Raw genomic sequence first — 16,051 nt, 5'->3', positions numbered from 1 at the left:
CCAAACAGGCTCTTTACTATTTCTGCTTCCTTTTATTTTGATGTTCCCTGTTCCTGGATTATTGCTTTCCTGGGGCATTGTGTTGGACTGGTGGATGAAAAAGAAATGAGCAATTACCTACCTGTACACTTTCTTTTCTTTTCCACTTTTTCTTACTCCTCTTCAAACGCCTCCAAAACATCTGTTGAACATAACCATATTGGTTTGTCCCAATTGGTGTGTGTTTTGAAGGAATACTCTGATACCACGCCAAGTTACTAGAAGTGAGCAAATCTGATTTAAATTGCCTTAGCTAGCTTTTAAAGTAATCACTTCCCTGCTCATCACTGTCATCCCTTCGTAATGCACTCCCATTTCTCTTAAGGCAGCCCACTTGAAACATGCTTGTGTGGAAATCTAGGTGGCAAAAACTGCGTGAACATTGCCTTCACTATTTGCTCCTGCTCTCTGTTGATTGGGAAGTTGAGAATTTCCATGCACCAGAAAGCAGGTGTGTGTAGCCCCAGGAGGTGTAATTCATTCCTTGCCGCAGAGCAAATGAGTTTCTCAGCTGGAAGTACTGAAATACAGAATCTCTGTGCTCCTACTGCTCTTCACTTCTGAAGCACACTGTTGCAAGGAGACTTAAACTTCAGTAATCTAACAAGAACATTTATTTTAGTGCCTACCCATCCACCTGACCCCTTCCTCACACTCAAATCCTGCTATATTAATTTTCAGCGTATAGGTTACCTTTTTATATATGTTGATTGTCATGAAGAAACTAAATATAAAATTTTGTAATACCAAACTGTAAATCCTATGACACTTAAAATATTTTTACTAATAATTAACTGTTTATGGTTGAGTTAAATGTATTTACTATGCATGTGCATGTACTAATGGTGGGAGAAAAAAATGCAGCCCAATGCTTTTAAACTGCATACGGCTCTATATGTCAGCAGGACCCCATCGCACTGGGATGCAGTATGTTCTCTTGCTGATGGCACAGTAGGCCTTTTATTTTAGCATGATACTTGCCCATTTTATTTAGAGTTATCCATTAATATATAAATGGAATGGCACCATTGCTTCTGTAAAATGGGGGTGGAGGCTATTGCTAGCCCCAAGCCAGAGGGTTTGTTATTCTTACACAGGGAGCTGGTGTACCCAAATGGAGGAGCTCTTGTGCATAAAAATAAATCAGTATCTTTTGTAAACAGTCCATTCTAGTTAGCAGAAAGCTCTTAGCTTTACTCTTATTTTTCATGACTCTGCCAGACTTCCCCCTCCCCAATCTAAAATCAATCACTTAAGCTGAAGGAGATTTTCTCTCTTATTAAAGTAAGCTGTAGTATCTGTTCTGTAAGTAGACTATACAGACATTAAGGGTTTGTATTTATGTAGTTTTAAGAGTTCAGTGCAAACTATACTGAGATAGGTGGTGCTGTTAGAGGTACCTTTCAGTCCTGAGATCCAGGCAGATCTCTATTGCAAAAGTGCGAAGTGGTGGCAGTTGCAAATCCTATCATGGAGAGATCTAATCTGATCATAAAAAGATGCCATGAAGTGCTTTCAAGTGTACTAGGAATTTGATTTCTTGAGGAACCTGGAATCATTAAATGCTTTTGCTAGAGGAAGAAGTTTTGTAAAATCGTTATGCCATGGGCAAATTTTCTTTGATGTTACTTTTCCCAGAAAGACTTTACTAGGATTAAATGTCTGTCATGGTTCCATATGTTAAAGAAATAATGAAGTTTACATGATCATTGCATGTCAGTACTGTAAACTAGGTAGCACATAGCAAGTATTTCTAGGTACATTTCTGGAAAGAAGGAGTTTCATGTCTGAAAAACAAAGATTATACCTAATTTTAGTGATATCCCATGTATCATGCATTACTAAAATCAAGACATGAAAATAGAGGAAGGAAAAAAAAGAATTAGCAGTATTTCTGATCTGTTAAACAAAGAGAGGAAAGCTTTGAGATGTTTAAACATATAACTTAAGTTTCAAAAATAAAACCTAGGAAAATAAATGTAATTTTGCTTTATCTGTTGATTCTAAAAAACAATCAGCATAGTTAATAGGCAAGCGATAAATTTTACTTCAAAATACAAGGAAGTTGGAACCACCTAATGCTACAAGTTTGAGCAAAACTACTCTGCAGTACAGCAGTGATAAGAGAATTCTAAACAGCAGCAATTATTTTACACATTTCTGTTCAATTTATCAGCTTTTTTCCCCTCACTGAAAAAGAAGGTAGAGAGAAATTGGAAGGGAAACTGAATTTTAAGTTTTGGCCTGAAAATTTGTTCCTTTCCTGTGCTCTTTCATTTTCAGCATGTAACATTTTGTGTTGTATATCTCAGATCTCCTTGTTTGAAATAAACACTTTTTTAATGAGACGATATTAAAACCTTTGAATACCACTAGGAGAGCTTGCCAGAAAAACTCTTGAGAAAATTCCTAATTCTGGATTAATTGCAGGGTTTGCTTAGAATGGAGTAAATAATACATGAACCACACACTGAATGATGAGAATTAAACAAAACACTGAATTCAGTCAGTAAGCTCACTTTCTCTCCAGCGTATTAAATGAGACAGAAGTTTTATAGGGATAAAAAGTCGCATAAAGACCATCATAATGTATTGATATCAGGATGCCAAGTGAAGATTGTGAAACAAGCTGTACTGATGACACCTGATGATTTTACTTTCAGCTTCACTTTAAAAACGCCTTGTTAAAGGGACATTGATCTTAAAAGGCTCCACTTGTGTTTACCTTTTGTTAAAAGATGTATTGTGAAGATTTATTACCCAATCTCTAAAATAGCTTAGAGGTCTTTAGATGAAAATCATTGCTGAGTTCAAAATAATTTGTAGTTATGACTAATGGAGTCGAGAGTCCTTTCTTAAAACTTTTCACACGCAGATCACAGGCATCATACAACAGTTGTGCTGTGTTTAGGAGTTTTGCTAAGTTTTGCCTTATTTTTAACAGGATTTATGCTTCAATGGGGGAAGTGTTTTGGTTTTGATGAGGCTTTTTTGCTGTCCTTTTTAGTCATGTTATTAACGTTGTATGATCTGTGATAGTTACTAGTTTATTACCTTGTGTGACTGTTGTCCACAATGCCAGTAGAGAGCATCAGGAAGAAAACTTAAGATTAATATGCAAATGAAATGTTAGAAGTTGCACTTAACTGTTTGTTTCTTTATAGTTGAAGTCTAAAGCTATTTATTGGGTAACGGAGCTGTAAAGATGTAGAGCGATGTGTGTAGCATTTGAAAATGCTGCTTTTATAATAGTCTTAAACATAGGCTTGAAGGTAGTTTTGGGCTCTTTAAAAGCGTGTTGTGTTACTTTCTAACAGTAGGGAAGAAAAGGATGTTAAGTCTTCATTCCTAGATAATATTCAAAAGCTTAATTTTTTTATTGTCATCATCTTTATAAACATCTTGCTGGCCAGGAAAAAAAGAAATAGGAGAAACCATGTTCTGACATAAACACTGTTCTGAAATGGGGAAGTCCAGTGTTCATTCTCTATTGTTCACAAAAAGAAATAAAATTGACGTGTTTTGGCTTTGTTTTTATCTTTTTTAGGTCAATTTTAAGATAATTTTTATTCACTGTTAAAATAAGTGTCTTGTAATACTGCAAGGAAGCAAGGGAAACATCTTTTTTCCTTTCTGAAATGTTTATGTTTCACTGTATACAAGTTGTATGGCATGTTTAGGCATTCTGGGCATGTGATGTTCTGTATAAAGGTACACGTGCTGCCTCGTTTTACAAGCGCTTGAAGAATTACATTGTTTGCCAACTTTTACAGAGAAAATGGAATGTTATAGTTTGAGCCTACTGGTCTCTGATCACGTTTCATCAGCATTGTTCAATTTACCTTACAGACTGATACGTACTATGCAGAACGTAAAACCATTTCACCAAAGAACATAAAGTTTTAAATGTATCAGTGCTCATTTTGCTTCTTTTAGCAATGTTTTCTCCTATATTTACATAGGAAAGCAAACTACCCCCTGTGCTGATGATATTGCAACTCAAGTTTGCATGCTTTTTTCTTTTCTCAAAGAACAAATGAAGCCTTTGGAAAATAGTGTTGACCTTTGCGCCACTACTGCCCTTGAGAAATGCCTTTGCAATCATAATTCTGTGTTTGAGTTTGAGCATAAGATTTAGTAATTTGACTATTATAAAACTTCTGCAGAAATACTACAGTGTAAAAGTTGTATGTCCCTCATGTTACTGTGTCTATTCAGAGTTTAAAGTGTTAAAATCTGAAAACTTGTAGTTGATTAAAGTGTAAAACAAAAGATCTTTGAACAAACTGTAAAGTGTATGTCAAGTCTTGAAATGAGCCCTGTTTAAAAACTGTGTTTTAACTTTTTCTCCAGAGCACACCTGCAACGTCGATACCAACAGTGCAAGTACAGGGCCAGCAGATCAATTTGCAGCCGCCTTCGTACACTGCAGCAAGTCAGCACGCAGAGCAAATGAAAAAACCTGGACAGAACTTCATGTGTCTGTGGCAATCTTGTAAAAAGTAAATAGCTCCTTTATTTAACTACCTCTTACTAATGTGTAACAGATGCTTGTATATGGAAGGTGATTCTACAAGCACTATCCATTCTGTTTCCTTAAGTTACCTTATACTTTGTCAGTGGGAGAAAAGAAAAAGTGAAAAATGTTGAGGAAGCTGAACTGAAGCTGAGACGGGGGAGCGCAAGACATCTAACTGCTCTCAATTATACTTCAGAGCATAAAATAGTATTAGGTGGTTTTCCTTAAAGTATTGGTTCTTCAGTAATAAATAAAATATTGTTGTGTACTTAAAAAAAAAAAATCCTAGCTTGGAAGCTTGTTCTCGGTATTGCAAATACAAAAATAGTTACTGTGCTGCAGTTACAAATCATGTCTTGACATTTTATTGTGTTTCCAGCTTTTAGTCTTTCTTGTGTTTCCAGTTTTGCAAGAGCGCAGGGTGTTACACTTCTGTGTCCTGGTCAAAGTCTTATTTGGATTATGAGTAATTTTAGTAATTATGATACCATTTGTGTGCCACAGGACTCCATTGTCACGAAAGGAAATAAAAAGGAACTTAGCCTTAAGCCTAGGCAACGATTAGAGTTTTTTGAGTTGTTGTTGTTGTCCTTAGAAGAGAGAGGAGTGAGCTAGTAGCCTTTTGGATATAGGCTTATAAAAACATGATACTACCCTTGTTATCAGTGTGTATATCTTGACACTGATGTTAAAAATAACAGGTTTGTGAATATGCTTAGTTTTCAATGAAGGGTACAGATTGGTGAAACAAAGGTAGCTGTCAAATCGACACTTTGAAAACAGTGAGACAAATTGCATCACATAAAGGATGGGCATGAAAAAGGGTGAGACACTTCATCGTTATAGGACAAGACAGAGGGAGCATAAAGATGAGCTGATTTGGTGGAACGCTGGTGTATAGACATTCAGAAAGTTGGGATGAAATAATGGAGAAGTTTGTATCTTTGGAACCAATGGTGAAAATGAGGCATTTGAACAGAATTAACGTAATACTGAGGACACTTAATCTGCAGATCCCTGAAGCTTTAATTTCTGTTTCTTTCATTCCTTATGAACATAATTCAAAGATCGTTAAGTCAATGCAAGACATACAGGTTTTAGGTAAAACTCTGACTGGTGCTGTGGAGATCTAGAGCTTCCTAAATCATTGCCCTGTTTTCACCTTGAAACTGTTTTTTGTTTTTTAGTTAGGTGACACTTCTCTATGTAAAAAATGCATTTAAGGCTTTAGTTACTTTTACTTCACTCTTTTACTACTAATAAATATAACTGTAGAGCCATACTCTACTGACTGCATAATAGATGCATAAACACCTGTGTTGGTACGAGAGTGGATTGTACTGAGGTGGAAATGAAAAGCTGGGGTGGTTTCTTAGCAGAAGCCTTGCCAATTTATACCATCTTGAAGTGTTTGCTGAACTATGGTTTTGAAGTGTAAGTTGATCAACAACTTCTGTGTCTAGAGTTATACAGGATGAGTTGTGTAGAGTTGAGGTGACATCAAACCCTGGAACAAGCCTGTGTCACGTGTGAACTAGGATATGAATAAGTGCAGACAATTATTTTGGCGTGGGAGAAGGAACAACAATACAATTACGATTACCTTACATTATCTGTCTTAAAATATTATTTTAGTAAGTTTTGCTGGCACTGAAGTTAAGGGCTATGAGGCCCATATTTTACCAGTTGATCTCTACGCTTTATTTCAAATATAGTGTATTATTTCTGTTGCTTTAGTTTCTCCTGTCATTACTTACTATACTGGGTTTTGTTCATGGTTAAGTTTCATTATTTTCAAAAGCCTTTACAGATTTTGCATCGTTAGATCGTACTCCATGTGACGCACAGCTCTTGTTCTTACGCTCTTGCTTTTAAAATATTTGTTTCAGCACCAGCCTAAAAACAGTTTACATAAACATTACACTCGGCATTCTCTGTGCTGAAGAGAGAACAAAAATGTTAAGTTAGCATCTTCCTCAAGTGTGTATTGTTTATTCATATTCCTTCAACAGCCTGATTAAAAAGAGGAGTATCAAATCTCCTGTGGACTTCCTGCTTCTACCAGTCGTAAAGAAAGATCTAGAATTACCACCTGTTACTGTAACTGTATCTTAGATGTTTTTATTGAGTTGTTTAAGCAGGAAACAAGAAGTGTGAGTCATTAGTCTACGTGAACTTTACATCCACTACTTGGTTTCACTCATGATTGCATAGCAGTTTTTTCCTAGGTATGAAGCAGGCAGGTTCATCACAGAATGATAGAACAGTGTTTCTTTCATGGTGTTCATAATTAACTGAAAAGATATGACAGGAGGCAAATTTGTTACAGTCATTTACAGCTGTCTCTCTATGCATGTTCTTTAGTTTAATTCTCACAACATATTAGCATTAAGTTTCCCCTCTAGGATGTATTGCAGAAGGCAGTGAAGGCCTTCAAAGGCATTTTATTGAGAATCAGGATAAATACGAATAAATAAAATAGTCTGTTCTTTTGCTACCTACTGACTTGGCTTCTGCAGTCAGCAACTTTCCAGTGGCGTGAGTGTGGTTCTGCTGTTTGTTTGGTTTTTGTTTTTTTTTTTTTTTTTTAAGAACTGAATTTAGGAAACATTATACCAGGATTTTGAAATAAAATGCAAAAAATTTCGTAGTGTCTGAAGACCACAACCACATCAGGCACAATTATGCAAATAGTTGTAATGATTGGCCTCTCGCAGATGTATTCAGGTTTAGTATCTGAAGTGGAAGTAAAAAGTAAAACTCTAAAAGGTGGCAGTCAGCACACTACTTTGCATTGAGGATGTAACAGAAAGTACGTATTTTCCTTTGAAGTTCAGCTGTCTGCAAGTACTGCTAATTGTATTCAGCTTAATTTAAAAGCTGCTATTTTGTTCCACAGGTAGGCAGAAGTTGTCTGCTCTTGAATTGCTTGGTTTTTAAAACATAAATTGGAAATGCTCTTGAAGCTTTACTGCCTGTCAAGTCAGCTATTAGTTTAATGTTCTGTTCAGCAGCTGAACAGAATGATGGAGAAATTAAGTGGGGAACAAGAGTCTGGACTCAACTGACCATATTCTCAGTACTTACGCTTTTTATTTTTATTACTATGTTTAGGCGTTTCTTAAAGGAAAAAGTTTTTCTCTGCAAAATGATGGTAAATTTGAATCTTCTTAGCTCAGTGATTGAAGTATAACACTGAATATTACACAGTGAGTGAACCAGCATAGCTGAAATAGCTTTATTTTTCTTAAAGCCTTGCCATGTTGAATAAAATTTTTTCAACTCCATTTTGGGTTTCACTTATGCCATGAAATTTGTTTCATCCATGCCAGGAATTATTCATAAATAGGTTTGTGCCCGGCTTAAGTTTACATACTAACTCTCCCCTTTATTGTGGATAGACATCCTTCTGTCCTCTGAAATGTCAGCTTTTGCTGTTGAGCAAAGGTAAAACATTTTATTTTCATTTCTTACTATGGGCTATCTGGACCAGCAGCAAGAGGCAGGTGTTTCTCCTTCCCAGTTTCCCTTCAGCAAGAGCTGACCAGCATGGAAAAGATTAACGCTTTTTTAGAGAGTAGTATTTATTGCCTATGCAGAAGGTAGTTGCTGTGGTTATTACAGGTGGTTATTGCAGTAGGCTTCTAAGACTTGTCTCTGGGTGAAATTAGCTCTTTGACACCTTTATGGGGTTCAGGTACCAGTAGCTGTAGACTTAGGCCTACCTATTGATTGCAAGTTTGTTTGCATAATGGACAGTATTGAAATGAGTAGTAGGATGTGGAAGGAGGTGGCTGGATCAAAGCGTCTGCTGATCTGCTCTTCATATGCTGAGAGTTCTGACTTGAACTTGTTCATGAGTGACTGGGGTAGGTTTAAGATGTTGCTTCATCCTTACTGTGGGTCCCTGATTGGAGCTCATCTCCCTCTTGGCACTGTTCAGCCCAGTGAGTTCAGTCAAACATTGCAACACAAATACTTTTCTTGTTAACCGAAACTAAAATACTGGCATGAGAACCCGAGTGGCTGAGGTGGGTGCATGTGTTTCCTCTTCGGTAAGACTGCTGTGCCAGTGGCATCCTTCCAGCAAGTGTGTGAAGACAGCTGGTGGTAATGACTTCCCAGAGGGCAGCAAGGAGGTTCCTGGACCTCTTCTGTCCAAGCCTTAAGTGGATGATGATTAGCTGGGTTAGTTGTATTGAAATGAATTGCAAGCAGCTAAGTCTTTTGTTTATTTTTGGCCATTTTTTCTCTGTTGAAGTAAGGGGTGTAATTTGTTAACACTTGATATGTTTTAAGGTGTATCTAGACTGAAAAAAACCGCTTTCGGTCATTCACTACTTTCATTTAATACTGTTTTAAATATAGTAGTTCTCCATTACCATCCAATATATGTTAAAATAACACATCTTTTGGCTATGTGACAACTTGACACTGTTTAAGAACTGCTGACTCACCAGTATTTTGAGGTGGCATTCATAGCGAGTTGTGACTTTTCTACCACTTTAAAGTGGAAGAAGGCCCTTATCAGGCTGAACTCGCTGTGAGGGTGTGTCATGCCTGAGCTCTCACCAAATAGAACATACAGAAAACAAAAAATATACAGTCGAGAGTATTACAGAGCGAGGCTTAGGACAATTTCATCTTTTATATTGCTGCAGAAGCACTTCATTTGCTGAAATACCTCATGTCCTGTGCTTTGGGGCTGTCACCAGGCAAAGTACTTATTTTGAGGTTTTGGAAAGTAGTTTAAAAATTGAGTTTTAAATGAAGGTGTTAAAAAGGGTCACATAAGTGACATTTTTCAACTTCCGTGAGCATCAGGAAATGACATCTAGCCATTTTGCTGATATTTAGAATTCAGGTGCTAAAGAGCACTAATTTTAGATTGATCTCTTATTCCATCAGTTTTGACAAGCATGCAGTATTGAGAGCAAATAGGACAAATGGTGTGCATCTCTTTTTCCCAGTTAAAGTTTAAATAAGGTCTGAGTATAACTGCCAGTAAAGAAGGAAATCAGGAAGAGGAATACATGAAACCCAGATTTTTAGCTGTTTATTACTGTATTTTGCTTGTATTGCAGAGAATGGATCTGTTGGAATTAACATGCATTATTTCTTTGGTAAAGTATAAATAGAAAAATAGAAGCATGATATTTCGATCGGATTTGGCAAAACCATATTGCCATTTATTAGCAGCTAACTGGCTATATATGTACATGTTTTCCTTTTAAGATTTGTTGACTTTTCATTTTATTGATGCATGTCTTGTTTCAGAAAATAAAAATGTTTAGCCAGTATGTGTTTGTGATATTTGTGCTTTACCGTTATCTGAAAAAAAACCCCAACTTAAGTTCCCCTCCCTCTCTTTTTCTAGGTGGTTTCAAACACCATCACAAGTTTTCTATCATGCAGCAACTGAACATGGAGGAAAAGATGTCTACCCAGGGCAGTGCTTATGGGAGGGATGTGAACCTTTCCAGCGGCAGAGGTTTTCCTTCATTACCCATTTACAGGTGCAGATTTTCTTTCACTTATTACTTCAGAAAATAGTATGAATTTCATGGTAAATTTTCACACGCTTTTCTCACTGTCTTTTTTGTTTTCCTCAGGATAAGCACTGTTCCAGAGATGCTTTGCTTGCAGGATTAAAGCAAGATGAACTTGGACAAGCAGGAAGTCAGAAGCCTTCCAATAAGTAAGACACCTGAGCCTCATTAGCACTAGTGAAAATAAAAGGATTAGAAATGATTGGAAGAATGTGTGTATTTATAACTTGGCTTATCAGGTGAAACTCTGCATATGTAGGGTCTATAACAGTCATCAAATTTGAGGTCCATTACAGTAAGAAAAAATGGGCAAAAGAGGGAATAGATTCTGATGTGGGAGATACAAAAAGAACAGCTAATTTTTTAAGGTGTGTTGGTGAATACTCTTTCATGAATGTTGTTCTCAACATATTCTCTTGACTTTTCCCAACTGGATAGTTTTATAGCTTTTATTGTAACAGGAAAGTGCTTGTAATCCAAATAGAAAGTTATTCATTGTTTACAGTTCAGCTGTTTCATACAGCTGAGATAGATAGTCTTGTAACGTGCTGTGTTCCTTCCAGTTTTGTGGGGTAAATTTGTGCTGATTTCATCCAGGAACTCTAGTAATAAACTTTCCTTTAGACAAGCAAACAAGATAAATGCCAATTCATCTGAGTCTTCTAATTTTGGCTGCTACCTGGAACCAGCTTTGGCTCTCCTCTTTCCTAAAATGATTTCAGCCATCTGGAATTAATATTGGAGAGTGCAACCCTGTTGCTGTGTGGTTGTGGGAATGGTTATGTTAATATTGGAGTTATTCAGGGTTCAGTTACATGTATAAGTATATTAAGACTAGGTCTTTGTTAGTAACTAACTGGAATCTCTTTGTTGCAAGCTGAAGATGTAATTACACGGTCTCAGGCAGATTTTTGCAGTCTGTTCTGTGGCTGGTTAAATTGCTACCAAGCTGCTGGAGGCAGCAGAGAAAGCTGAGTATGGAAGCTGAGAAATTTAGTTTGGGAGTCCTTTTATTTTTAAATATAAACAAACTTCTTAACACAGACTTAGGATTGCTTTATGGTGCCTTGTTTCATTACACTGAACAACATTCAAACCTCTGAAAACTACAAAAGGAAGAATGATGGTAATGTAGTCTTAAATACTTGGTAAGTGGGAAGCATAGGGCTGATGCCATGTATTAGCATGTTGTGATCTCAACTCTGCCTTTTCAAAAAGATTCCATCACAGTGATAACACATCCAGTAGCTCTGTGTCCTTCACAGGCTTCTTTAAAATTGGCACAGGTACTTATTAGAAAAAACGATCATACATCACCTTGTCTAAGTCAGAATTCCCTAATTAGGTCAGATTCAGAAAGTAGGAATTTATATGCACAACCAATTTTCTCTGAGATATTGAGACTGCAATATCACAAGATACTAAGGATGTGATTTCAGAATACAAGTTGAAATAAGAGCATTCTATTACTCAAAGTAGGATGTTTTGACTCTCCCTGCCATCCCTTGTTCCTTGTCATGGCTATGCACTGCCTACGGTGAGAGAAATAGCTTTATTTTTTGTCTGATTGCATGGTAAATCAATTCTGTTTAAAAAAACAAAAACAAAAACCTAATCAATCAAAAAAGTGGGTTTGCCAGATGGGTGGAATACACTTGCCTTACAGTTAGTTGAACAGCAGCAGTACAGGAGGTGGGCTGGAACAAAAGGAAGGGATGGGACCTTTCTCTGTCAATGCTCATGACAGCTAATACACTCAGATTTTTGCTAAAAACAGAGAGGTTACACATCTGTTACTTTTACTCTCTTTCCTCATGTCTCCATTACTCCTCTTTTACCGAAGAAGAAACCAACAAACAGGAATATTTTGATGACATGTGATGTGTAACCCACATAATCTTACAGTGCTGCCACAGAGTTATGTTTGCACTGCTGCAGAGAGCATCCAGCTACATGAGGAAGACAAGACTTGATCACTTGCTTTCCAGAATCAGTGACTGGTCAAATAAAAGACTAAGCGCACTCCAACAGGTCACCTCAAGTTGGCTTTACATGGTCATGTCTGAAAGCTGACTTAAAAGGTTTTGGCTTAATTTACTTTCTGTTGAGTCCTAGAAACTTGTCAGATATATGAGCCCAGCACTGATGGTCCGTATGACTAAACTGTTGTATGGAGCTGAAGCAACTTAAAGAACTGGTGCTGAGATGAAGCATGTGTATGCCGTCAACAGGCATTAATTAGGTCAACTTCCTTCACTTAATCCCTCAGCATTTAGTGAAAATACACCTACCTCGCAGAGTGCATATAGGGTGAGTGTTATTGGTGCTGGAAGAAAAATCTGTGGAACACAGTGTAACAAATGAGGGCTCATTCCCCTAATCAGTCATCATTTATGTCTGTCATAACACCGTACATACTTGAAAAAATCTGTAGTGGAACCAGGTAGGCAAAGTTAAGCTGCATTACAGAGTTGGTTGTACACCTTAATTATGTATTTTGGGGCTTTAAAAGTTGTATTAATTTAACTCTTACTCTTCTGGTTTTCAGAGGTAACTGAATGTTACATTCTGGGAGGTCAGGTAGTGCTAGCAATTAACTGTATGTTGACTGTAGCTTTGTGCATTTGAAGCTTTTTGGATTCACGTAAATTTTTTTTTTTCCTTGTTGCCACTGAAGCAAAGGTGGTAGCATGAGCTACCAAAAATATTTGTCATGCACCAAGGGAGTGGGGCAGGAGGTAACTTTAAATCAAAAGATGAATGATATGGTTTGAAATTAAGTTGATAATATAATTGAAGAAATTCAAGAAATCTAGGTTTTTGAGAGATACTTGTCCACAAACACAAGTCAGTCCACTTGGTGTCTTAGTAACTTCTAATCAACTTCTTTTTTTCCAAAACCAAAAAGAGAAGAGAATCTTTTAATATCTTCCTAGTTCATTGCAATTGTCTCTTTTTTTTCAGTATTTCTAGAATCGAGAATAGCACAATAGCACTTCAGCTTTCTAAAATACAGTATGATAGCTGTTGGAGAGAGGCATTCGGAGCAGCCTCCATTGATGAATCTTTGTTCTTCTCAATATAAGGAAAGCAAAAGTGTTCCAGAAATTAAAAATGAAGCTGACAATTCCTTTACTGTGGTACTCAGTCTCCTAGAAACATGTCATTGCCTAATAGTTTCTTAATTCAGCTCCCTTTACTTCATAAAGGTTTTCAAACTTAGTTCCATTCAGGAGAGAATGACAGTGTGATTATGAGCGAAGTTTTTAGGGAGGAGTCTGTCTTTTACTGCTACTTAATTTTCTGATTCGTGGTTTAAGACCACTCATATGAACCCTTTTCCTAATTTTTAACTGGTTTTCCTTGTTAGAATTTCAGATTATGAAGAAAGTCTCTTTGAATAGAGAATTCAAGTTTTATTTATGCCTAAATAATACTCTTACGGGCTAACTTTCCTTTTAAAAAATGGAACATTTACATGTGATTTATGCTACCTTTGCAAGTAAGAACTACTGTGTATTTATGGTGTGTTGAGATGTTCTTACCAGGTTCTACCAGGGTATTAAAAGACGTCATAATTATGTTGTTCAATATATTGAAGTGTGGTGATACTTTTCACCATTGATGGTGCAAAACTTCCTTTGAGATGACGTTATGAGTCTTACTCATTAAATGAAGTTGCGTGTTTATACGTTCTAAACTCTAATTGTATGAATAATTTCAAAGTTTTACATGTAACAGCTTTGACTTCGGTGTTAATACTGAAAATGAAGAATTTGCTTCCGCTATGTTTGTTATTTGTACCAGCTTTATAAAATACCCTGCTTAATTTATTAATCTCAGTCTGAAAACTGCAGTAACAGGTAACTGGTTTTACAAATGTTTGATCTGATTTAACAATTAGATGTTTTATGTCTTAGATCGTAACTTAAATCATGTTATTTTGTATTTCTCCTCACTAACCACAGTTAATACATATTTTGTATTGTCATAGTGTCTAATCGTCTTGATGAGTAGAACAGCTATATTTCAAGGACATTCTCTGGCCAAATCTCAGATGACATTTGCATAGCTGCTATCACAGTTCCTATTAAATCCTATCTGATAAAACATTCCTTTAAGTAGGTACACTTCAGGAAGTGGCCATGTCATTAGTGCAATATATTACTTCTCCATCACAAATGTCATGGGCGAGGAGCAGCACTTCTTCAAGAGAAGTGTTTTTTCACATAAAATACAGCCTGTGACTCTTCTGAAGGCTTTGCAATAGGATTTATCTGTGTGAAAAGGCAAATCACATATCAGCACCAAGTATTAATGGATCTTTATGTCTCTGTTCAGATAGATTAAAAATTGTCAAAATAATTTTTCAGAGTTGTTAATCTTCTAGAAAGTGGTACAAAGCTTATTTTTATTAATTCTTTCTTTACTAATGTAGGCAGCCAGCTGCAGGGGGTACTGCCTCTACTCCCAGAGCACAGAAGGCCATTGTGAATCATCCAAGTGCTGCCCTAATGGCATTAAGGAGGGGATCAAGAAACCTTGTCTTCAGAGATTTCACAGTTAGTATTGTGTGACTCAAGTATTAGATATTAATTGTTGCCTGTTACTATGGAGCTTTTACATTTTCTTTTTTCTCTTTGCTTTTGTAGGATGAAAAAGAGGGACCAATAACTAAACACATCCGATTAACAGCTGCCTTAATACTAAAAAATATTGGTAAATATTCAGAATATGGTCGCAGGTAAGCATCAAATGATTCTTCTAATATCAGTGGGCAATATTGGTTTTTTTGTTTTAAGTACCAAACAATACCTGGGTTTTACTTACCCTTTAAAAAAACCCCAATAAGTATATTGACACTACAATTTCTTTATCAGTTTTGCACCATTTAGTTCACTACACAAGTGCCCAGCATCATCTTATCTAAGACAGTATTTGTGATCCAGACTTTTGAAATGTAAACTTGACAGGCCAAATCTTTGGAGACAGATGAGAGAAGCCTTTGCTGTGGGTCTGTCCCTTTCCTTCTTAAGGCAGTATTGCATAACTCTGCAAATTAATTCTTCTATAAGCAACTTCCCACTGGAGGTACCCTTTTATCTCAACTTGAGAAAGGGGCAAATGAGCTCTTAGGAACATTTTCTTAAGTTTTGAAGTGACACAGTTGCATTGCATACTTGCTGCCTCTCTGTTGCTTTCCCCTCCAAACATGAGCCAACTCTAATAAATTACTCCATCAGCTTTCCTCTCACTTGTAGAAGGTCCTTCAGTAAGTAAATAGACCAATACTGACTTGTGGTACTAAGTAGGAAATGTTCTTTATATGCAGAAGGAGTAGTAGTTACTTACTGTGCCAGTAATCACCATGCATGCTGCTTCTGGTTTTTCCACCAATTTACAAGCTGAGTGTCTTCTTGGTTTCGTTCTGCATTGTTTCAGCTTCATAGTAGCAGAAGTAATTATTTCTAATAAGAATCTGTTACTTTTGTCCATTGTTCAGAAACCTGTCAGTAGGGAGGAATTTCCTAGTTTTAGTTCTAAACAAAAGAGTTTTGGTACTGGTTGTAGAAACCCTCCTGCTGTCTTCAGCTACGTAAGTGGGGGTTGTGAAGACAGAGACAAGTTTTTCTTGGAGAGCATAGTGAAAAGGAAGAGGGGAAACGAGCAGAGGTTGCAGCAAGGGAAATTCCAATTAGATATTGTGAGTAAAAAAAAAAAATAAAAAAAAAAAAATCACAAGAGTTGATTGAACATGGGAACAAGCTCCCCAAAGAGGCCATGCAATCTCTGTCCTTTTAGATACTCAAAACCCAACTGGATATAATTTTGAGAAATGTGATCTACCTAAAGAGTTGGTCCTGCTTTGAGCAGGAGTTGGACCACGTAACTTCCAGAGGTTCCTTATTCCTTCCTTCCATAGACCGGAATTAGTCTATGATTT

The 16,051-nt window shown here is 36.7% G+C and overlaps 1 protein-coding gene across 1 annotated transcript in view; it reads left to right on the top strand.

The window, feature by feature from the left end:
• Positions 1–16,051, top strand: part of ARID2 (AT-rich interaction domain 2) — a 106,745-nt gene that overhangs the window by 87,931 nt on the left and 2,763 nt on the right. The window contains exons 16-20 of the mRNA XM_074168081.1: positions 4,393–4,541; positions 9,936–10,074; positions 10,171–10,256; positions 14,546–14,669; positions 14,760–14,851. Of these exons, the coding sequence (XP_074024182.1) occupies positions 4,393–4,541; positions 9,936–10,074; positions 10,171–10,256; positions 14,546–14,669; positions 14,760–14,851 (590 nt within the window). The remainder of the gene's footprint in view (positions 1–4,392; positions 4,542–9,935; positions 10,075–10,170; positions 10,257–14,545; positions 14,670–14,759; positions 14,852–16,051) is intronic.

Source organism: Numenius arquata, chromosome 2 (assembly GCF_964106895.1).
Source record: "Numenius arquata chromosome 2, bNumArq3.hap1.1, whole genome shotgun sequence".
NCBI classification, from domain to species: domain Eukaryota; kingdom Metazoa; phylum Chordata; class Aves; order Charadriiformes; family Scolopacidae; genus Numenius; species Numenius arquata.
This window is presented reverse-complemented; position numbering and strand designations above follow the sequence as displayed.